The 22,727-nt window shown below is 42.0% G+C and overlaps 2 protein-coding genes across 2 annotated transcripts; both read left to right on the forward strand.

The window, feature by feature from the left end:
- Nucleotides 1–10,907: 10,907 nt before the first annotated feature.
- Nucleotides 10,908–14,046, forward strand: LOC117831242 (steroidogenic factor 1-like). Its single transcript, XM_034709845.1, has 6 exons — nt 10,908–11,009; nt 11,111–11,252; nt 11,980–12,548; nt 12,697–12,816; nt 13,288–13,435; nt 13,619–14,046. Exons 1-6 carry the CDS (start codon nt 10,908–10,910, stop codon nt 13,876–13,878), a joined length of 1,341 nt encoding a protein of 446 aa, XP_034565736.1. The 3' UTR covers nt 13,879–14,046.
- A 1,869-nt stretch (nt 14,047–15,915) lies between these two features.
- psmb7 (proteasome 20S subunit beta 7) lies at nt 15,916–20,725 on the forward strand. Its single transcript, XM_034710117.1, has 8 exons — nt 15,916–16,048; nt 17,936–18,029; nt 18,109–18,206; nt 18,427–18,567; nt 18,777–18,892; nt 19,524–19,582; nt 19,674–19,825; nt 20,448–20,725. Exons 1-8 carry the CDS (start codon nt 15,987–15,989, stop codon nt 20,557–20,559), a joined length of 834 nt encoding a protein of 277 aa, XP_034566008.1. The 5' UTR covers nt 15,916–15,986; the 3' UTR covers nt 20,560–20,725.
- Nucleotides 20,726–22,727: the final 2,002 nt, after the last annotated feature.

Genomic DNA, 22,727 nt, shown 5'->3' on the forward strand with positions numbered 1-22,727 from the left:
TCTGCTGATGTGATATGTTTGGATTAATCAAACTGACTACATCTATTCAAACAGACATTTTAACGTACGTTATCATCGTCCTCCGGGTTTATATTTTCCCTCTACGATCAGAAATCCAAAGGATGCTGAGGAAAATAAATCATCCTTTATCAAACTAGAAACAGAGAGACTGAAGTCAGCACTTTAAATGTCCTTTTAAACTTTTAATCAGGGAAATATCACAGACACATTCCAGCACAAAGCCTTCCTCAGCGTTTCAGCTACCTTGAATACAGGAAGTGATTCTCTCATTTCAAAATAAATAAAACTTGCATGGGAAGAATCACAAATACACAGAATCACATTTCATAAGAAGGGTCGGTAACACATCCATAACAGACTGAACAAGGACATCATATATAACCACAAGAAAACAGCCCTGTTCTCTTTCCCCTGAACGTTTTATTGCGTAAATGTGAGATTACGTGTCCGTTGCTATTTTTGTCTCCTTCAAACTTACGTAAGCAAACATGTTAAATTATTCCAGCTGTAGTTCATCCTTTGTTTTTATAGCTGATGTTCGCTCTTAGACTATAATACAACACTCATTCTATGTTACTCTGAGCTGAGTCTCTCCTCCTCTCTGTGACCCTCGACACGTTTAATCTCTGAACAAACTGAATCAGACTCCTGCAGGATCCAGGAAACCCTTTGAGTCCAGGTCTTGTTCCTGCATCGCATTCTGTAAACAGAACATGAAGCTCACTCACCTCCTGACTGACAAACAGCTACAATATTTACCCAGCATGCATCAGGCCTGCGGTGGTCTTTGTGTGAGCTGTGAGCTGCGAACATGAGAGAAATCATGTTTTCCGGCCCATGGAGCTGCTGGCTCAAAGATAAACAGAGACGCCGCTCTGCCAAACAATCAATCATAAAGTGATGCAAACACAAAGAGAGCTCATGGTTCGAGTTCAGTCAGCTGGAAGTTACAGAGAGAGACAGATGTCAGCGACTTCCTGCACCATGAAACCTGCAGCCAGACAACCAGCCAGGACCACGTTACCTGCAAACAATTCACAGGTGACTCAGAGGCCAGAGGCCGAGGGGACTGAACCGGCTCACAGAAATCCTCTGTGACTCTGTGAGATACCTGATCATACCAAAGAGACACACAAATCTGAAGTCCTCTGAAAAACAAATGGACTTCTTTAGAAACTCTGTGTTTTAAAAATGTAGATTTTAAGGATCCGGATTGGGCTAGTGGTTGAGTTGCACGCCCCATATGCAGAGGCTGCAGTCATCATTTAGGTGGCCCAGGTTTGAGTCCAGCCTGAGGTCCATTACCTGCACGTTGCTCTCTCTCTCTCTCTCTCTCTCTCTCTTTATCTCTCTCTCTTTATCTCTCTATCTATCTCTCTCTCAGTTTCAATCTCTGTCCTCCAGTAAAGGAGAAGGCAAATTCTGTAAAATCTACAGACAGCAAAGAAAGAGTTTTGGTGAAATTGAACCACCAAGAATCTTCTATTAATCAGTCATCCACAGAGTTGATCTAAACCTGAACCATGCAACGAGGAAAACATATACAGTATGAACCTGATTCAGGACCACTGAGACTTCTCTGGACCTGAGCCCATTTGAGATGTACTGAGGGGAAGTGGAAAACTGTCCTGTGGTCTGATGAATCAAAATCTGACATTCTTTTTGGAAATCATGGACGCTGTGTCTCTCGCTCTAAAGAGGAGAGGGACCACCCGGCTTGTTATCAGCTCACAGTTCAAAGCCAGCGTCCCTGATGGTATGGGGATCATAAAGAGTCCATGGCATGGGTAGCTTCCACATCTGTGAAGGCTTCATTAATGCTGAACAATATATACAGGTTTAGGAGAAATATATGCTGACATCCAGATCATGACGTCTTCAGGAAGACCTTACATACTGTATTTCAGCAAAACCACATTCTGCACATATTACAGCATGGCTCTGTAGTAGAAGAGTCCAGGTGCTGAACTGGCCTGCCTGCAGTCGTCCCCCACTGAAAACATTTGGAGCATTATGAACCTGGTCTCCTGGGTTCACCAACGTTCGCAGAGTGTTCTTAAAGAAGAGTTGAGAGGTGTGTTTGACCTGTTTGAGTCTGTTTCAGGGTTTTAGATCAGCTGATGCTTAAAACCTGAGACTGGTCAAAAATAACTCAAACACAATCTGACATTTAAAAGGTCAAAGTTATCATCCGTCTCAGTAAGGCTGGAGTAGATGTTGAAGTCTTGTTATTTAGTGTTTGTGTCAATGTCTGAGTGAAGAATATTTCAGATCCTGTCTTCAGCTCGGTCTCGTCTGCAGATCAGATCTGGTCTACAGGAATGCTGATCCGCACACTCGCCACATTCCTCTCCGTGCAGGTAAAGAGAGAGCGTGTGATGGTGTCCCTCAGGGCTCCGCTCCGGGCCCACTGCACCAAGCTCTGAGACGCTCTCTGACAACACGCCGCCGCTCTGCGTCTAATCATCCAGGTAATCTGACTACACAGGTGTGAGTGAACAGAGCCATCCATCAGAGAGACTCTAGGCCTCAGGAGATACCTGTGCTGTGAGAGGCTGCTACCTGCTGACCCCGAGACACATGCTGACTCCAACCTGCTGCCCTCAGTCACATTACTGCCATACCTGTCCTCCCCTCAGAGACCCTCTACCTGAGCCGTGCCTGACCTCCCCTCAGAGACTCTCCACCTGAGCGTGTGTGAGACAGGTGAGCATCAGCCACAGGGCAGGTAGACGTTCTCCTTCTATAAAGGATCTGTCTGCTTTGAAACCGGAGCTCCTCTCTGACACCTCTCCTCACCTCCATGTTTTTAAGTGTTCGTAAATATCTGACAGATTGCTTTCACTGAAACATGTCGACGGTTTGTCTTCAGCAAAGGACGATGATGACAGAGATACACTCTTTATTTAAACATGGTCATTATTTAGTTTAACGTCGTCACAGCTCAGAGGTTTGAAGAGTCCTGGAAGAATTAAACTGAGTCTGTGAAGAAATGAAGAGACCACTTGTATCCTTCAATCATCTGCTCATGGTATCAGGTCTATTTCAGGTTGTTATCCTCTCTGCTGGTCTTTTCAGTCGCATGAAGAACCCGCAGACACACTGAGGAATGGTTTTGAAGTGTGAAGGGTGTAAAGGTGTAAATTCTGGAGGCTCATGTCATGGAGACAGATTCACATAATGTGAAAGTTCAGATCAATCAGAGCTCCTCTGTGACAGAGATGAGTGACGTGCCTGTGAGCAAACCTTCAGGAGGATTTCTGTTCAGCAGACTCAGCAGTTATTACGAGAAGACCTGATGTAGAGACAGGAGAGAGGTAACACAGAGCCTCCACACTGTAACGAAGGGGGGGTCAGGGAGCAGCATGAAATAATGTTATTAAATCAAGTTTGAATAAATATTAAGAGAGTTTAAAGGAAGTTATAAAATAAAGTTTAAAATAAAGTTTAAATACAGTTTGCATAAAGTTATTAAATAAAATTATTAAATAAAGTTTAAATAGAGTTTATAAATAAAGTTTATTTAATCATAAAATAAAGTTTAAGAACAGTTTAAATAAAGTTATTGAATACAGTTTAAATAAAGTTTAAATACAGTTTAAATAAAGTTTAAATAAAGTTTGCATTTAGTTATTAAATGAAATTATTAAATACAGTTTGAATAAAGTTTAAATAAAGTTTAAATTAATTTTGAGTAAAGTTTAAATTAAGTTTAAATTAGGGTTAAATACAGTTTGCATAAAATTATTAAATTAAATGATTAAAGAAAGTTATTAAAGAAAGTTTAAATAAAGTTATAGTTGATCTGTTTTTTTTGCGTGAGTTTGGACCCTCAGTTGATTTTGTAATAATACTCCTTCATTCTCCCTCCCTCTCTCTCTCTCTCTCTCTCTCTCTCTCTCTCTCTCTCTCTCTCTCTTCTTCTTCTTCTTCTCTTTTCATGAGTTCGAGTCAGCTTCAATGAGCTCTAAGAAAAGGAACAGTTTTGGCGCCCCCTGTGGACAAAGCGGTGCAATCTTTGCTCAATATGTCGAGAACACACGTGTGTTTAGTACACTTCAAGAAGCTCTGTAGTTAACTTTGGAAATCACACATACAACACATAGCGAACAAAAGTGTGAACAAGAGGTTTCAGCGTGAGTTCAATAAACTGTGAATCAGCTACGATCAGCTCTGTGATAACACCTGGTGCATTCAGTTGCTTCCTCCTGTAGTGAATCTTTTCCTGTATAAGCTCTCCTCTCTGCCATGGAGACGCTGCATGCTCCCAAAGCAGAGGCCTCTCCTGCCATGCTGCTGCTGGGCTGTGGCGTCCTGGTCTTGGCCTGCTGGGATGTGGCGTCCTGGTCTTGGCCTGCTGGGTGAACGTTTGTTGGCCAGCAGCAAAGGTCGGGGCAGCTCGGGATCCAGGGTCTCTGTCACCTCCACAGACGGACATTATAATTGTTCTAATCAATAATCATATTTATTTATAGTATTGTTTTATCAATTCTTTAAACCTCCTCTCAGAAGGTTTAGAGGTCGGGGATCTTTGTTGTCATGGTGATTGTAATAAACAGCTGATTAGGACACGATGGTCGTCACAATTACAGAAATAAACGGGGCTGTAGGAAACAAGAAATGAACAAACGTCTTGGATTGTGTTATTTTATAATCCTGGCAGTCCAAAGTAAACAGAGCCGCTCCACGTGAACCTGACGTTAGCATGTAAAGGTCACGCTCGGTTAGCGGGCCCCGCGGTCTGTCAGAGCCGAGGCCCCGCAGTCTGTCAGAGCCGAGGCCCCTGAGCTCCTGTTGTGTGTAACTGGAGCCGCTGACGCTGATTTGTTTGTTTTATGAGAGCTGAGGAATAACCTCGGAGCTGAAACCTTAGCTCCTGCTTCCCCACATCATCCATTAATAATGCCGTGACATCATCAGCGTGCAGAGAGAGCGCTCTGTCATAAGTATTAAAGATGGCTGACACCTGTCCGCAGACACATTAGCACGCTGCCGCAGAGCGAGGGCGCTGGTACCTGCTGCAGGTGAGACTGAAACATGTTTGTCACCGGTTGGCACAGTCTGCAGGTTTTCACTGAGAGAGCGGAGCTTTGTTTTAGGAACCAGGTTCACACGGAGCGCAAGCTGAAACATAAGAGCCGCCATGATGCATGAGGGGAGCTGAGAAGGATCAGGACCTGCAGGAAGGCTTCAGACAAGTCCTCCAACCGCAGGAAGCCACTCAGGTCCAGGGTTTCCATGCTCTAATAGAGTTTACAGGTTTATCCCTCACCTGATCATCTCATACATCCTGAACTGTAATGATTCATACCTGAACCTGCTGAGGGGGGGGGGGGACCAGATGATTTACTGCACGCTGAAGGAACACGTCTCTCTACTTTCCCACAGTCAGAAAAACGTTTCACAGCTGAGAGAACAGGAGGAGGATAAAACTCACTCATTCGGGAAAAAACAAGGAACGCTGTAAGACTTCCTGATTCGTCCACAGGGGGCACCATGAGGAGGACAGAGGATGTTTAAGTTAGCATAATGAGAAGCTCCTTTAGTCTCCTTTAAGTGCATGTAGGGTAAACAGAATATCCTCTATGAAGGCAGGAGGGAGGATGAGGGTAGGATGAGGGGAAGAGAGGAAGCGTAACTTTGCATAATGAAAGCATCATACACGGTGAGCACGGATCCAAATGGAAGATCCCTGCCGGGCTGTAAATACTGCAGCCTGGGTCCTAAGAGGTTGTTTCAGGGCAGGTCTTTAAGGGAATCATTTCTGCTGTAATAAACTGTGTTCAACAACAACATCCTCAGAGCAGCATCACGGTGGGGAAATAAGGAGCTTCTGATTCACTGCATGCTGTAGATGATCTAAATAATGTTACAATGTCATTTAGCAGACGCTTTTATCCAAAGCAACGACAGTGTCAACAGGCAGAGGGGAAATGGTGACAAACTTTGACCAATCAGGATCAAGTATTAAGCACAGCTGGGTTATAGTTAGTGCTGAATATTTGGTGCAGTATTGATATCTTTTTTCTATCTTAAAATAAGCTCTGTCTTATTTACTTGTACCACCAATACACCAGTATAAGATGCATAAAGAAGTCTTTTAGGAGATGGCGCTATAATTTAATTAAAGCTTCATCATGGATGTGCATTCAGCTGCCATCATCACCCGCTGCAGGTGACTTGAAGAGGTTAAATATTCACTCACATTTCTTTGTGTTTGTGCAGATTCTCAGAGTAAAGCATGCTGGGATACAGAGCACATTTTCTCCTCATCAGGTCACAGTGATAAATAAGTTTTCATGATAAATATTAGTTCATGCTTTGTGTTGAGTAAACAGTTTTGTTCTCGTATGCATGTGAAGAGTTTCTGAGGTGACCTGAACGTCTCAGGTTATCCGAGGCTCTGATTTAATGGACTCAAAGAAAAAGAGACCACGTTGAGTTATAGTGAAAGCTGCTCGCACTAAATACACGTGGTTTGTGTTTTCTCCTCTAAATCCCACTTAGCTGCGTCCCAACCCGAGCGCCTCAGTGCGGAAATCCCGAGTTAGATACACGAGAGATAGATGGGATCCATCCTCCTTCCTGGAGCTGCTGTCCTCCGGACAAACTGCGCTTCTTATTAAAGCATTAAGAACATGTAGCTTGCTTCAGGCACAGAGTTTTACTTTGAAATTTAAAATCCAACATTCACAGAGTTTCAGAAAAGTTCTCAGAAAATTGAGGATTATTTTTCTTACTGCACGTAAGCATATAAACAAACCAACCAATCCATTCACAGAAAAAGGAACAGTTGGACTTTATTCATCTAACAAACATTATCTCATCCAGCAGCTCGGTCCAGACTCTGAAAACTGCTCTTCAAGTTTTCATTTTCCCCAGAGGATGTTTCCCTCTGTTTTTACCGGCTTTCTTTCTTGATCTTTTGTTACGCCAAGAAACGCCCTTTAAACAGCATTTGCTCCAAACTGTTGATTCATAGTCACCAGATGATCTACCTAAGAGCTGAAATGGTACCTGGGGTGTAAATTTAGCCCCACCAGCAGGCCAACTTTTAAACACGTACACAACAAATACTTCCATGATTAACAGGATGTGTGTCCCATCATATCATGGTGGCATTGTCAGAACCTGTGTTAGAGTCGAGTCACCAAACGTCGAGATCGCATCGACTTAAAAATACCTGCAGCCCCATTTTAACCAACCACGTCATCCCTTTAAACATGCCTTTGCTGAAGAAGACAGCAGGTGAAAACATCTCTTCAACACTCGATCCAAACTGCTTTATTGTTATTAGAGCCCAAACTAAAATAAGTAACAGGAACAATAAAAAAGTCTTCATCCAAAGATCAGTCTGAGTCCTCCTCTCCAGCTTTTGAGTCCTGGTGAAGTCAGTCCTCGAGTTTAAGTCAAGTAAACTGCAGATTTTAGCACGTCCACATTAGCTTCAGAGGTTGCTGCTTGGTTTCAAGTCCCTGCATCTCCTTGATGATGTCCCCTGTAGGTCCTCAGTTGAATCAGAAGTTGTTTGGGATCCCCCAGGCTAAGGAGCGTCCCGAAGCTCATACTGCTGCTGGAGGAGAGAGGATCGAGGAGAGAGGAGGGAGATCTGAGGAGGGATAAGCAGAGATACCCAAAAGCAGACTTTAACTGATATAATTAACTGAAATAGAAGACTTCGTTAACAGACATTGGTTCATAGAGAGTCAGAATTCGACAACCCGTTATCATGAAATACTGTACACTAATGCAAGCTTGGTTAGCTAGAAGAAATCTTCAAATTCAGACTTCTTATAAATCTGAATCCTGACATAGTTATTTCATCAGTCCTTCGACTTTATGAGCTTAAACCACAGTAAATCTGCTTATTGTGTTTATAAGCCGGATTTCAGCTGACCTTTGACCTGCTACTCACAGTGATGGTTTCAGAGGAGTGAGTATTTGCAGGTTGTGTTTTATAAATGTAATAAATGAGCACAAAGATCTTTTGGTGAAGCTTGAGCAGTTTACTCTGACCTTCCATCCCTCTTAGTGTGCAGCGAGCTCCTGCAGATAAACGTGCTGCCTTAAAACCACCGTAACACCCTGTCTCTGATGAGTGTGTGTAAACTTTGGACCTCAGCTGTGTGTTTCCTGAGAAAACAAAACAGGCCTCATCCTCTCTCGTCCTCTGCGCGCTCTGTGACCGTGCAGGAGCTGAAGAAACAAGCCTGGATTCCTCAGTCTTTGCACAGGATCACTCACACAAACCACGGGATCTACGGGGTAAGACGGGATCCAGATGAAAAGATGAGCTGGGTCCAAACAGGTGGAAGCACTTTACTGTTTAATGAAAAGATGATTGGTCCGGGTCTGTTCGAGTCATATGTGACAGAAGCTGTAGACTGAACTTGAGGGAACCAAGACTAAGACTTTCAATCAGGACCTGAATGAAACCAACCACTGAGATTAAAAACCAGATCATGCTGCAAGGACAGAAACGTTCTACTCAGACAGGAAGAGGAGAGTCTTCACTTCCGTCCACACGCCTTGCCAGAGAACCAAGCTTGGATAAACTCTGTGCAGCCCGGCGTGACCTCGGCTCTGCCAGAAGCGCCTGCAGTCACCCTGAGCTCCTGGATCTCGCAAAGCCGCCCACATCCCTGCAGATGCTCTGACCGCCTGTGAACTCTGTCCAGATGCTAAAGATCTCAGTTCCTATCTCAGGGATCGACCTGGAAGAGCCCAGAGTTCAAACATCCTCCGCTGCTGCTGCCTCATCTCTTTCAGATCTTCAGAAATATCTGGAGAGGTTCCAGCGTTTCAGATCTCATGGAGTTTGAGTCATAGTTCAGGATCAAAAGGAGGTGTTAAAGTCTGCACAGGAGAGCTGATCCAAGTTTTAAAATCTTCATTCTTCTGATGGAGTCAAAGTCAGGGTGTGAGGTTTTTTATTTGCTGCTTAGATTAAAAACAAGCAGCTTTAAAAAACATCTTATCTCCTCCTGCTGCTTCTGCTGCTGGGGTTCACCTGGATCAGGTTCTGCACCTGGATCAGGTTTTGCACTCACTCTGCTGGAGGTTTTACTTTTGGAAGTGGATTAACCCTGAATGCACGGACTCATCCTTTCATTAACTCCTATCCTGAGTTTTTATCACAGCTTCATAATTCAAAACTAGTTTTCATTTAATTGATTTTTGTTTTTGCAAAATGTTCTTCTATTTTTGGAGAACTTTTATGACGACTTACAAAACTGAAATCATTTGGAATTAAATAAATAGTTTTATGTTGTGAAAATATTTACAGAACACATCTTTAGTAAGAATTAGAGAACAAAGATAAATCAGAAGTTTTGGTCATCGTTGAGGCATGTGATCCATCTCTCTTTCCCTCGTGTGTCCCTCGTGTGTCCCTCTTCACCCCCCGTCAGTCACCATGTGAATGTTTGATTCCTAGAATAAAGGCTTATATTCAAACAAACCGACATGCATGAAGTCTTCCTGGGAATGTGAGCGGAGAGCTCCTGATGCTTTAAATATTAAAGCTGCTCCTCACTCAGCTCAGTCTCTCTCTCTCTTCATCTGGGACTGATTTCAGCTCAGCATGTTAATCAGACGGGGTATCAGGGAGTCCTCTGAGCTGAGGATGAGAGGTAAAGAGCAGGTTCAGATCCGCTCTGATGCTCAGGAATCAAACCAGGACTGAAGAGGAGGAGGTCTTTGGTGCAACAGCGCCCCCTGCTGCTCGCTGACCGCCTGAGTGACTGTGATGGAATCTAACAGGACTGTCTGAGCAGAACTCTTTAAAGTGATCTGTTAGTTAAACACAGGGTCACTGCAAAACCTGGCTCCTGATGATGACCTTTGACCTCCTCTCAGTAGATTTAGGGTTTGATTTTTGTCACAGACGAGCTCCACAAAAATAAAAAGCTCATACATCCTCAGAGAGAGCAGCGTAACAATGATACTTGTATATTTACTGTATATATAATTAAATCAAACAGGAAGTTAATCAGCGGTACAATCTGACTTCATGGTTTAAAAGAAAACCTGCAGAGTCCGTAAAGGTCTGAGAAGTGATTATTTTGTGTTTATGTAATCCGGTCTGTAATCTGTCTTCTTTTTCCTTTTGAACAACCTGGTCATAAGATCTGATCCAATCTGATATCTTTAAACTGATCAGATTACTTCTGATCAGCTCTGGAGATATAATCGATGAAACATCAGAGGATGACAGGACTCTTTTTTTATCCTGTTTCTCCTTCTGAGCTGCGTCTGTTAAATCTAAACTCAGTCATAAATTATTTTAATGTCGTTGAAGTTGAAGAAGATGTAACTCAAATATAAACTATCTCAGTGTTTCCTCATGATCTACTCGTCGTCTAAAAACACCTGAAAAAGAACAAGGATGTGTTCATAGTTTGATTTGATCACCTGAGACACAACAAGACATCACAGAGATCCACATGGACACAGAGACAGGTGAGTCATTGACCGGACATGCTGATTGGCTGCAGCCTCAGACCGGGGCAGGACCTCAGAGTCCTGCAGGATCAGGACCACGGAGAGCGACCCAGGTCTGCAGGAGGACGAGTCTCTGATCGGAGCACACCTGCAGGTACGTTTAAAACTCAGTTTTTTATCAAACTTTAACTTAACAGAAAAAAAACTTCAGTTTCTAACAACACTGAACTCCTCTGGGATTATATAAACTCAGATTTCCTATTTGTTTCTAATCTGGACGGGAACAGGTTTTATTTATTCTGGATCAATATGATCCTTTCATTTTTATGTATTTACATATTTGTTGTGATGTTCACACAGAGCTGTTGTAACCTCTTATAATCTTAGTTTACAGTTCATGCTCTCAGTCAGAGTCTCTCCGTCCTCTCAGGTGTGTTTGCAGGATGGAGCTGAGACCTGACGGAAGTTTGGAGGATCTGTGTCCGGTCTGTGGAGACAAAGTCTCGGGGTATCACTACGGTCTGCTCACTTGTGAGAGCTGTAAGGTACTGTGACACACTCTCTGATTGGAGGAAAGGTTCCCGAACAGTTTAGCTCTTATCTTCATGTTGATGGTGACTCTCAGATTAAATCCTTTCTGTTTCAGGGTTTCTTTAAAAGAACAGTTCAGAACAACAAGACGTACGTCTGTGCAGAGTATCAGGAGTGCAGGATCGATAAGACCCAGAGGAGACGTTGTCCGTTCTGCAGATTTCAGAAGTGTCTCCATGTTGGGATGAGACTGGAAGGTAAAGATGCTTTACATACGTCTGTATCGTCTCTGCAGGATGAGTGCATGTTCGAAAAATCACTGAGTGTAAGCAAAGAAACGTGCATTTCTTTGTTGTTGTTGTTGTTGTAAAGCACCTTGTGATCTCTGTTCTTGAGAGGTGCTCTATAAATAAATCTTACTTACTTACTTACTTACATTTTAAAAATACACAACTCAAGAAAGATGTGATAAATAAATTAATCCCAGAGATGATTGTGTTTTCTTTATCCAGAGATTTAAACTGAAAGTGTCGTAAATTCAGGACCTGAGACAGAGAAATCAGAGAAGTTTTTATTTCATTCTTCAAAAGTCAGAAGTGTTTAAGATAAAAAAGTCTGAAATATTCTGGGATGATTTCCAGTAAACGCTCCCTCTCTCTGTGTTTTTGTAGATTATTTTATTTCTCAAATCTTGAGAAAGCGTGCGTCATGAGTTCTCCTGCTCAAACTCTATTATCATGCTGTCGTCTTAAACTGAAGTCTGTCTCGTGACTGAAGACATCTTTAGTTTGTTGGATCAGAGACAGAAATATGAATTCATTTTAAAGTAGAGATGTTTTGAGGCTGTTGTCTTTCAGAGTTTCATGATGAAGAGTGTGCATCATCATCATCATCATCATCATCATCATCATCATCATCATCCTCATCATCATCCCCTCTATCAGAATCAGAGCGGTGCGTGTTAATCTCTCCTCTCCTTCTCAGCTGTTCGTGCAGATCGGATGCGAGGCGGCAGAAACAAATTTGGTCCAATGTACAAACAAGACCGAGCTCTGAAGCAGCAGAGGAAGGCCCTGAGCCAGGGTGAGGGGTTCATATCGGAGACCGCCCCCCCTCTGGACCTGCACAGAAACTGGACCCTCACTGAAGGCCTCCACCCCCTGCCCACATTACAGCATCATTACATCAGCCTGCATCCTCCGTCACTGAGCCCCCTCCTGCCCCCCATCTCTCCAGCCACCCCCCAGAACCACAGAACCCCCTCTCCAACCTGGACCCTTAAGTCTGAGCCCCCCAGCACCAGCACACGGGGCTCAGACCAGCTGTACCCTTGCTATCCCCGGACCCCTCAGCTGGTAATGGAGCTCCTGCGGGGGGGTCCAGACGAGCTCCAGCTGCAGGAGAAGATCTCAGCCCGCCTCCTGCAGGAGCAGGCGGGCGGGGGGGAGCAGTGGACCCCCAACACCTTCAGCCTGATGAGCATCATGGCCGACCAGACGCTGCTGTGCACGGTGGAGTGGGCGCGCACCTCCACCTTCTTCAGACAGCTCAGAGTGAGAGGAACTCCTGTGTGTGTGTGTGTGTGTGTGTGTGTGTGTGTGTGTGTGTGTGTGTGTGTGTGTGTGTGTGTGTGTGTGTGTTTCATATGTGTGAGCAGAGTAAACCTGGACCTCAGGGCTCACCTGTCTCTCTCTGCTCCAGGTGAGCGATCAGATGAAGTTGCTGCACAGCTGCTGGACTGAGCTGCTTCTGCTGGACATGGTCTGCAGACAGATCCTGTACGGCAGAGAGGGACGCCTGCTGCTGGTGACCGGACAGGAGGTGAAGCCGCTCTTTATTTATAACTTTATTTAAACTTTATTTAAACTTTATTTAAAACTTTAACATTTTATTTAAACTTTATTTATAACTTTATTTAAAACTTTCTGAATAACTTTATTAAAAACTTTATTCATAATTTTATTTAAACTTTATTCATAATTTTATTTATGACTGTAATTAAACTTTATTTAAAACCTTATTTACGACTGTATTTAAACTTTATTTAAACTTTATTTAAAACTTTATTTAAACTGTATTTAAAACTATCTAAAACTTGATTCAAACTTTATTTAAACTTTATTCAAAACTTTATTTAAAACTGTAATGAAAACTGTATTTAAAACTTTATTTATAACTTTATAACTTTAATAAAAATAGAGAACACGTTTGAGTCGTGTGTAGAGTCTGTGTATCCGGTAGTTGTCTCCTCACTGACTGATACTGACATCAGAGCTTTGTTTTTTGGTCCAGATCGAGTTGTCAGATGTCTCCTCTCATGCTGGTCCCACCCTGACTGGTCTGGTCCACAGAGGACAGGAGCTGGTCAGGAGACTTCACATCATGCAGGTGGACCGTGAGGAGTTAGTCTGCATCAAGTTCCTGGTCCTCTTTAACCCAGGTTAGTGTCTGATGATGCGTCATGAACTGAGTTTTCTTTTCATGGTGTGAGATCTGAAACACGTCCATGTTTGTTAACCCTTTACATCAGAGTAAAGTCTTGTCTCTCCTCAGTGATATAAAGAGGTTTGATCATCTTTGATCTCTGTCCCTTCATCGGTTGTGTCCTCTCTTTCTCTGACAGACGTTCCCCAGCTGGAGGATCATCAGTTGGTGTTGAGCATGCAGGAGCAGGTGGAAGGAGCTCTGCTGGAGTACACACTGAGCTCGTCCTCGTCCTCTCTGCTGCTGGGACGTTTGTCTCACCTGCTGCTGTGTGTGACAGAGTTACGCTCGCTCAGCGCCCTCGTCGAAGATTACCTGCACGACAAACACCTGAGCGGAGAGCTGTGCGGTAACAACCTGCTGCTGGAGATGCTGCACGCCAAACACCACCAGAGATGAACTCAGTTTATATCTGAACCATGCAGCTCGGACTGGACTGTTTCATTAATACTCTCCACCAATAATCCCAAACAGACTCCTGCACGCCATCTGAGCAATGTTAATAAAGTGTTTCTGACAGTTAGATGGCGTGCAGGAGTTTACCTGCAGATTTTAAGTACTTTAAATTGTGACACTCCTCTCTTTCTGCTTTGTGCATCTTGTTTTCACTGAGGGATCTTTGACATTAAACCTCAAGTTAAACTTTCTCCGGGTATATGATGTATTTTTAAAGCATTGAGTAGACTTTCAGATGAAGCTCTGTGAGTAAGAGCACAAACCTGACCTCCTGAGGGAGCCTCTGATGAGCTGAGTAAGGACAGAGAGGTTACTTAAGGTCAGCAGCTGCCACATAAACACAAACTGTACTTTAGGAACAGCCTCTGCAGGTGGAGATAACGCCTCCTCAGGTGTTGTGGAAAGAGAGACTCCTGATCTTTAATTCAGAGTGATTTATTGGAACATGAAGGCAGACACTTCCTGCAAGTTCAACATTAAATCTTTGTTATTGGTCACTGAGACCTCGGTGGTTATACCTTCATCCACCTGTTTTATCTGCTTTAATAAAAGGCTTAATCACTTTAATGCACTGGAGACGCCGTATCTGATCTGGAGCCTGTTTCCTGCTCGACCTTGACATCCAGCTGGCAGTTAGTTGGCATCAGTCCTGAGTCACTAACAAAACATGGCAGTGATTAAAAAATAGACGGCTGAGGTTTGAACAGGTTTGAAAGACAGAGATAAAAACACATAAAAACAAGACCCAAGAAGAATAAGATTCATGTACTGGAGACCAGGGGTGATTAAACAGAGGGGAAACAAACTAATTTTCTTCTTTATAAAACAAGACCGAGTGATCACCACAGACTCTGCACATGATGAGAGGAGTTTATCTCTACTTGCTTCAAAGGAGCCCAATTCTGCTGGTAAAAAAAGCATTAACATGTGGCTGTGTTTGGAAGATCAGTATGAAAGCCAGGTAATAACAAGATTTATTACCCGGCTTTCCCACTGACCTTCTGGTTGTGTAAGAAGCTTGATGCTGATTGGTCAAAACCCTTGACAACCCCTTGACAGTGGTTATTAACATTCATAAACATGAGCAACACCAGAGTCAACTGATCACATGCATTCCTGTCAAAACAATCCACTAAAAAGAGTTCCATCACAATTTTCAATTCAATTCAATTTTGCTTTATTGGCATGAACAATGACATATTATTGCCAAAGCAGATTATTTCATACACATACATTCCATATATATTCATCACATATATATTCATTACATATTATATATATTACACATATTATACGCATTAATGAACTATATATATATACATCACAGATAACAGGCAGATAAGAATTCATCACCATGGAACGCTAACTGACGCTGAATCACTGGGATTATTTTTTTAAACTGTAAACATAAATCACTTTAAATCAATAAAATAATATTTCAATCAATGTTTTTGACAACGTGTTTGTATTTGAAGTAGATGGCCGGGTAATAAGCGAGATAATGTATGGTTAGCAGGTTGTTATGGGAAAAAGAATCCCAACAGAGTGAGACAAGACACGATTACTTATTTAAATCATTACTTTAACATTTATTATCTTGTTTAATTATTTAATCATCATCTGATCTTGTTAACGCTACCTTATTTTTAACTTTTCTTTCCACAATTACTTATTTCATTAATTTTACTTTATTGATTTTATTTTATTTGAAGTATTTTATTTATAATCATACCTTTAATAGTTTTTTTTACCATTGCTGTCGTTTTATGTCTCTCTATTATTCTGTGAAACACTTTGGGCTGCATGTTTATATGTATGAAAGGTGCTATTTAAATAATGTTGAGTTGAGTTGAGCAGATAGCTGTTAATAACATTTTAATTACTTTTTTTTGTGACCCTGTTTTAGATTCAGGGGACTGTTGTTGGCGGTTTTCCAGCCCTGAGCCCTCTTCGCGCTCTCTGCCGGGGGATCCAGCGTAGAAGAAGAAACGCTCCCTCTTTGGTTAGCAGCTTCCGCCACTTCCGGGAAACACAACCCTTCATTTTCCAAGATGGCGACGCTAACAGTGAGCCGGCCGCCGCTTTCTGGTTTCAGTTTCGAGAACTGTAAGAGGTAAGAGCCTGCGGGAGTATTTAAAAAGGACCAGGAGATGCTGAACTCTGAGTTTAACATGTTTTTAGTTTCTGTGAGCAGACGATGTGAAGAAAGGAGGAGTTTGTGTCCCTGTTTGTTAGAGATGCTAGCTCATGTTCATACAATGACTCAGGATTTTCCTCCATCACTGCTCTTAAATATCTGCTTCTTATACCGACTCAGAGTTAAAATAACTTCTTACTTTAGTGCTTGATTAATATAAAACAAAAGTATGTTTATGTTTCAATAATGTGCGTGTAAATGATCAGGTTTAGCATTTCTTCAGTTGATATGAGACCCGCTGTGTGGATATAATGCAGATTAGTGTAATTACTGAGGCTGAAATAAAGACATTTAATACAGAAATAACACTGACAATATTATACAACATACTAGAACAAAATATATGAACTATATATTTCAATAGATTTAATTTTAATTTAAATATTTGAACCCCAGATTACACTAAACCATATAATGTAATCTAAATTAACTATAACTCACAGTAATGTTATTAAAACAGGCTGAGACATATTTTAAAAAGGACATATAGACCTTAATAAAACAGCAGAGTATTTTTAATTTATATTAAATGTTTTTGCACATTTTCGTGTAATCACAAGGAAGACAGTTAACCCTTTTGAGGTCGTGGCCTATTTTGAGTAATTTGTTTCTGCTTTTGTAAACCATATGATTTGTTTTTTTAACATGCCCATGTTTCGAATCATTTTTTTTTCAGCACAACATCATCTATATGATCGGACCATTATTTATTCATTTTGACCTACTGTTTCAACATACTTGGAAAAAAAAAGAAAAAAAATCCATTAATTCCAATTAGAAAAATTACATAATTATTTCAGTACAAAATACAAACATGGCCAATGAAGCAATTTACATGTTGAAAATGTACAACTAGGTGGCAACTATGAATAAATTAAAATTTAGATTAAATCAAACTGTTTACAAATAATTACAATACAAAGAAACACTCTTCAAAATAGACCATATTTACAATTTTACAGAGAGCTAGATCACACGATCTGCACTCCTAAAGCTCCAAATAGTACAAAGATAACATTTAGAAGGCAAAATTGAGATAAAATCAAACTGTAAACAAACATTTACAACAAAAAGCATGTACTTCCTTTGGGTGTTTTTTTTCGTTTTTAGCTGCTGCTATTCAAAACTGACCATGTAAACAATTCTACAGAGAGCTACATTGTGTGCTTAGCATCTCTAAAGCTCTAAATAGTCCATTGGAAAGAATGAACATGTAGATAAAATGCTTCGTGGCGTAGTGTCAGGGTCGTCTGTTTTCTAGGGTTCCAAAGACCAGCATGTGGCCGGGCCTGCGGGGATCTGGACCCCCTCATAAGAGATCATTATTTCTCTTTTTATATCAAAATTGAGAATTTGTTAAAGTTTGATATGAAAACTGTATGTCTGTTTTATTCAACATGTATTTAAAAATACTTCTGTTTGAAACTATGGGGCTTTTATTTTGAAATCACATGTCAGGTAAGCTGCTCTCATGTGTCTGCTTCTAAAGACAGGAGCAGGAGTTGTGTTTATTGATTCATGTGATTATTGTTACCTCCGTTACGTAGCATGAAGGCAACAGGCTTTCATGGAGGAACATTTAGTTTCAGAGTTTTCATAAAGATGAAGATTTTTCAGATTTTGTCTGCTTTGTAGGGTAACCAAAAGGAAAGAAGCATGATGTTTGAAGTGCCTTAAAAGTTGAGACAAGAAAGTAAAGATTGTTGAATTATCCTAACGGTTCCAGGATAAGTTTTTGTGGATTGTTTAATAAACCATGCAATTTGATTTATCCTTTACTCTGTTTTTGTTTTGTTTCTCCAGAAATGCTGTTTTGGAGGCTGAAGCCAACAAAGTAGGAAGCAGTTTACCCGCTGCTCGTAAAACAGGAACTACAATCTGTGGTCTGGTCTTCAAGGTGAGTAACACAGACCGGGCCGCTGCAGGTAAAGTAACCTGGGCTGACTGAGATCATTAAAATACTTTGTCCTCTGCAGGATGGTGTCGTCCTGGGAGCTGACACTCGAGCCACTGAGGGGATGGTGGTGGCTGACAAGAACTGCTCCAAGATCCACTACATCTCCCCCAACATCTAGTGAGTGAAAGAGCCCAGTGTCTTAAAACCAGACAGGATTTGAATCTGACCCAGCTTTAATAAACCTGCAGTGTCCAAAAGTTTCCTGACACCAAACCTTTGAGCACTCTGAACAGAGAAGAAGTCTGGTGATCCTTTCCCTGTTAGTCAGCTGTAGTCCACGTGGCCTTTGCAGCATCTTCATCAGAACCAGGTTTTAATCTCACCTTGTCCCCCTCAGCTGCTGTGGAGCAGGAACAGCTGCAGACACAGAGATGACCACTCAGATCATCTCCTCCAACCTGGAGCTTCACGCACTCTCCACGGGACGTGTGCCCCGTGTGGCCACTGCCAACCGCATGCTCAAACAGATGCTGTTCAGGTACGCCGCTCAGACCCAATTATTGCTTATAAAAACAAGTCCTAAAAGTGAGTCTGTCTGCAGAGACGTAACCATACGTGTGTGTGTGTGTGTGTGTGTGTGTGTGTGTGTGTGTGTGTGTGTGTGTGTGTGTGTGTGTGTGTGTGTGTGTGTGTGTGTGTGTGTGTGTGTGTGTGTGTGTGTGTGTGTGTGTGTGTGTGTGTGTTCAGGTATCAGGGCTACATCGGGGCGGCTCTGGTCCTGGGAGGCGTGGACTGTAACGGTCCTCACCTGTACAGCATCTACCCTCACGGCTCTACTGACAAGCTCCCCTACGTCACCATGGGTCAGTCTCACACACCTCCCCCTCTCTCTCTCGTTGCATCATGACCAGGTATCACTTACAGCCTCGTGTTCAGGAGGCCGTTTGGAGACTCTGACCTCGCTGCTCGTTTTTAACCCTAATACTAAAACCCCTTCACATCAGGCTTTTTTCAGAGACCTGTAAATTACTTTAATGAGACAGGTTTCTAATTTAATGACACACACATGAGCTCACACACAAACACATGGTGTGTTGAAAGTTGATTTGACCATCATCAAAACTTTGGCTTGCATCTCATGACAAATTTTCCATTTTTTATTTTTTATTGTACATACTCCAGCTGTTTCATCACTTCAGAAAGGTACACATGTCTGTCATTAAGATTATTTGAAATAAGACCTCCAATCTCCAGCAGCTATGAGATCTTAGTGCAGGATGCTGCATGTTTATCGGCTCTCTCAAACTGAAGAGACATGCTCTTGAGGAGTAGAAGCTGGAGCTTCATGAGAGAGTTTGCAGAGAGACTCGATGTTATGAAAGTTTAGCAGCCAGTAAGCTGACCTGCACTCAGTCCTTCAGACAGCAGCCGTGTTTCTGATCTCTGGTCTCAGATTTGAGCTCGTCAGTAATGTCGGTGACTTCTCTCCTCCAGGTTCTGGCTCTCTGGCTGCCATGGCGGTGTTTGAGGACCGGTACAAACCTGACATGGAGGTGAGTTCAACATTCATGTGTATTTTAAAGTCTCTCTCGAACACGTCACTTTGATTCCACCTCACGATGTTTTCTCTCTGTCCCTCTGAAGGAGGACGAGGCGAAGCTGCTGGTGCGAAACGCCATCGCTGCCGGAATCTTCAACGACCTGGGCTCTGGCAGCAACATCGACCTGTGTGTAATCACCAAAGGAAAGGTGGACTACATCAGACCACATGATGAGGCCAACAAGAAGGGCGTCAGGTGAGAACTACACCAAGGATTCCTTTAGACCTGTAGTTTACAGGTCAGCCTCCATCTTCATCATGTGACCAGAAATAATCCTTCATCAAATGTGGAGATCCTCAGGAGTCAGATTAAATCCTCTCTCCTGTCAGCCGGTGTCTGCTGTGAGCCATGCCGACCAGGACTAAAGGGAGACTCATGAAATAAAATTTTAACACCAAACATCAGAATAAACACTGACAGCCTGCAGGACTCTAAACTGAAGCTGCTCACGGGTGTTACGGCATGCAGTGTATGAGACAGCATCATGTGATCTCTCTCTACAGAGCATGTTAAAGTCATGACGTTGAGTGATTAACTGGCTGACTTGTTGTCTTGTTGTTCTGTTGGAAGAGTAAATGAGGGGGCGGTCTTACAGCTGTGAGTACGGACTCAGAGTGATCTGTTGGAGTGCAGCATTAACAGCTGATTTTAAGTTTTCACTAACCAGCTTTTTAAAGATCTGAACTTAGTCTGCTTAGTTTGAGTGTTCATCACTAACATGTGAATGCTGTGCTGATTAAATCCTCCTGATGTGTGTAACCACGGTACACATTCCCAGCATGCACCTGTTTGATTTAAAGAGTGTTGTCTTCTGCAGGACCGGTGACTACAAATACAAGCGTGGAACCACGGGTGTGCTGACGAAGACGGTGGCCCCTCTGGCTCTGGAGGTGGTGGATGAGAACGTACAGACCATGGACACCTCCTAAACTCACCGGTCCCACATGTTCCTGATGTGACCTCGCTCTGAGCTCCTCACGCACGCTCGCCGTGTTTTTTCATGATTTACAATAAAAGTGTTGAGTCATGTTTGTTTGCTTTTGTCATTCCAGATGATGGACTAAAAATAAACTGCAGATGTTTTTAAAGCTCAGACCTTCCTGTTGTGGAGCGTGCTTTATCAGTCAGTTCATTAAGTAGTCAGTTCATTAAGTAGTTTACAAAAAGGCTCAGTAACAAAAGTTTAATGTTACACTCAAGTATTGTGGTACATGTTTAGTTTGAGTTAACATGTATGTTAACCTTGAGGCACAGCTGGTGTCAGGGTGTTTAAATAAAAACAATAAAAGTTTATTGAAACTTAAAATTCTGTCAGTTTATCAAATAAAAGTCAAACTGCCATGAGAAGTTTAAAGGTTTATTATTCCTGTCTTCAATCAGCAGCCAGGTGCTTGTGAACTTTATAATGATGCTGCAGTCAGTGAGAGTTGGTGTGCACTTTTTACTCCGTTTCCATAAATCCACTCGCCCAATTCCTCCATAAAATGGAGTCCAGAGATTTACAACTCTAATTTTATCAGAAGTGTAGGTGTCTGAAAATTAAATATAATTTATCTCCCTTTCACCTTTCAGCATAAAATTCCCCTTTCATGTGACCAGAGTAGAGATCCCTTTTTCATGCATCTGTAAGAGTAATTTAGAAACAGCCTGAGCATGCAGACTACAGAGGAGCTGTAACAAGAGATAATAAAAATGTCCAGCATGGTTTACTGAGGGTGATAAATAATTAAAATAATTCTTAGGCTTCTCAGTCTTTATTTTTATAGCCTCAGTTCAAATATTAATATACACAAACATCTCTGGACACTTTACAGAGAGAGGGAGTGAAGAGTAACTTCTATTATGTAATTTACATTAATCAGCTGTGAGTGAAGCACGCTGCAGAGATTATGAGTAGAGAAAACCTCTGGAAAATTATATTCAGTCATTGGTCTGAGATGTTGCATCCACCAGGGGGCGCTGCCTTCTGTAGGGTAGATCATTGATTTTCAACCACTGTGTCGTGGCACATTAGTGTGCCGTGACAGATCGCCATGTGTGGGACATTATCCAATTTCTCGTGCTTAGTCCCAAAAAGTCTTAGTCATATATACTGCAAATAATTTTCCGTGTAGTATTGAATTACATCCGTGCAGTGTAATTGAATACTCGTCCATGTACTGACCTGCGCTACCCGCCAACTGGGTGGCAATAAAGCGCACTAATGACCTTGTTAATTTAAGACAATAGAATTCATGATGCGCGTGAGGGGTATATTTGACAAGACATGGTGTACAACAGCGATGGATAAATAATTGAGAAGGAAAAATGAAAACTCCAAACAGGGCCCTGGATAAAATTCTAACCCGGATGAAGAGCGTAATATGGGTGGTGGAAAAGGCAACTTTTATGAGAAAAACTACAACGGTGTCTGCTAGGGCTCTCAAAGCTAGTTACTTAGTAGCTGAACTCGTAGCCAAATCAAAAAAGCCACACACTGTGGCAGAGACATTAATACTACCTGCAAAGACCATTGTAAATAAGATGCTTCGCCCTGACACAGTTAAAGAAGTAGCCAAAGTCCCTCTCTCAGATTAACAGATTCATAAATTGAGAGACTAAATGTGTTATTTTTTAACACTTTTGGTTGGTGGTGTGACTCCGGATTTTTTAATGTAAGAAATGTGCCTTGGCTCAAAAAAGGTTGAAAAACACTGGGATAGATAGTGAAAATATATTATAGGGCTCTGTAGGCTGCTCTGAATCTGTCAGTGTGTTAGTTTTAACAGGGTTCCCACGCATCCTGGAAAACCTGGAAAACAGTTGACCAGTTTTCCAGTACTGGAAAACACCTGGAAAATGGGAGAAAAAGTAAAAAGTCCTGGAAAATTATTCCAACATGACTGCGTGTGACCTGACAAGGTTAAAAAAAACACATCCCCAATCACCTTTTGTGGCCATTTTTCTTCTATTTCGGTCAATTTATGCACTGATCCTCTGATTATTATTATTATTTATTTATTTCAGTAAGGCAGCTTCCAGAGTCCTTTGCAGGCTCTTTTGTTTTTTAGTTAGCTAATTTTATATTTTTTGAGAAAAGAGAAAGCTGAGATGAGAG

This window comes from Notolabrus celidotus, chromosome 19, assembly GCF_009762535.1.
Source record: "Notolabrus celidotus isolate fNotCel1 chromosome 19, fNotCel1.pri, whole genome shotgun sequence".
Lineage (NCBI taxonomy): Eukaryota > Metazoa > Chordata > Actinopteri > Labriformes > Labridae > Notolabrus > Notolabrus celidotus.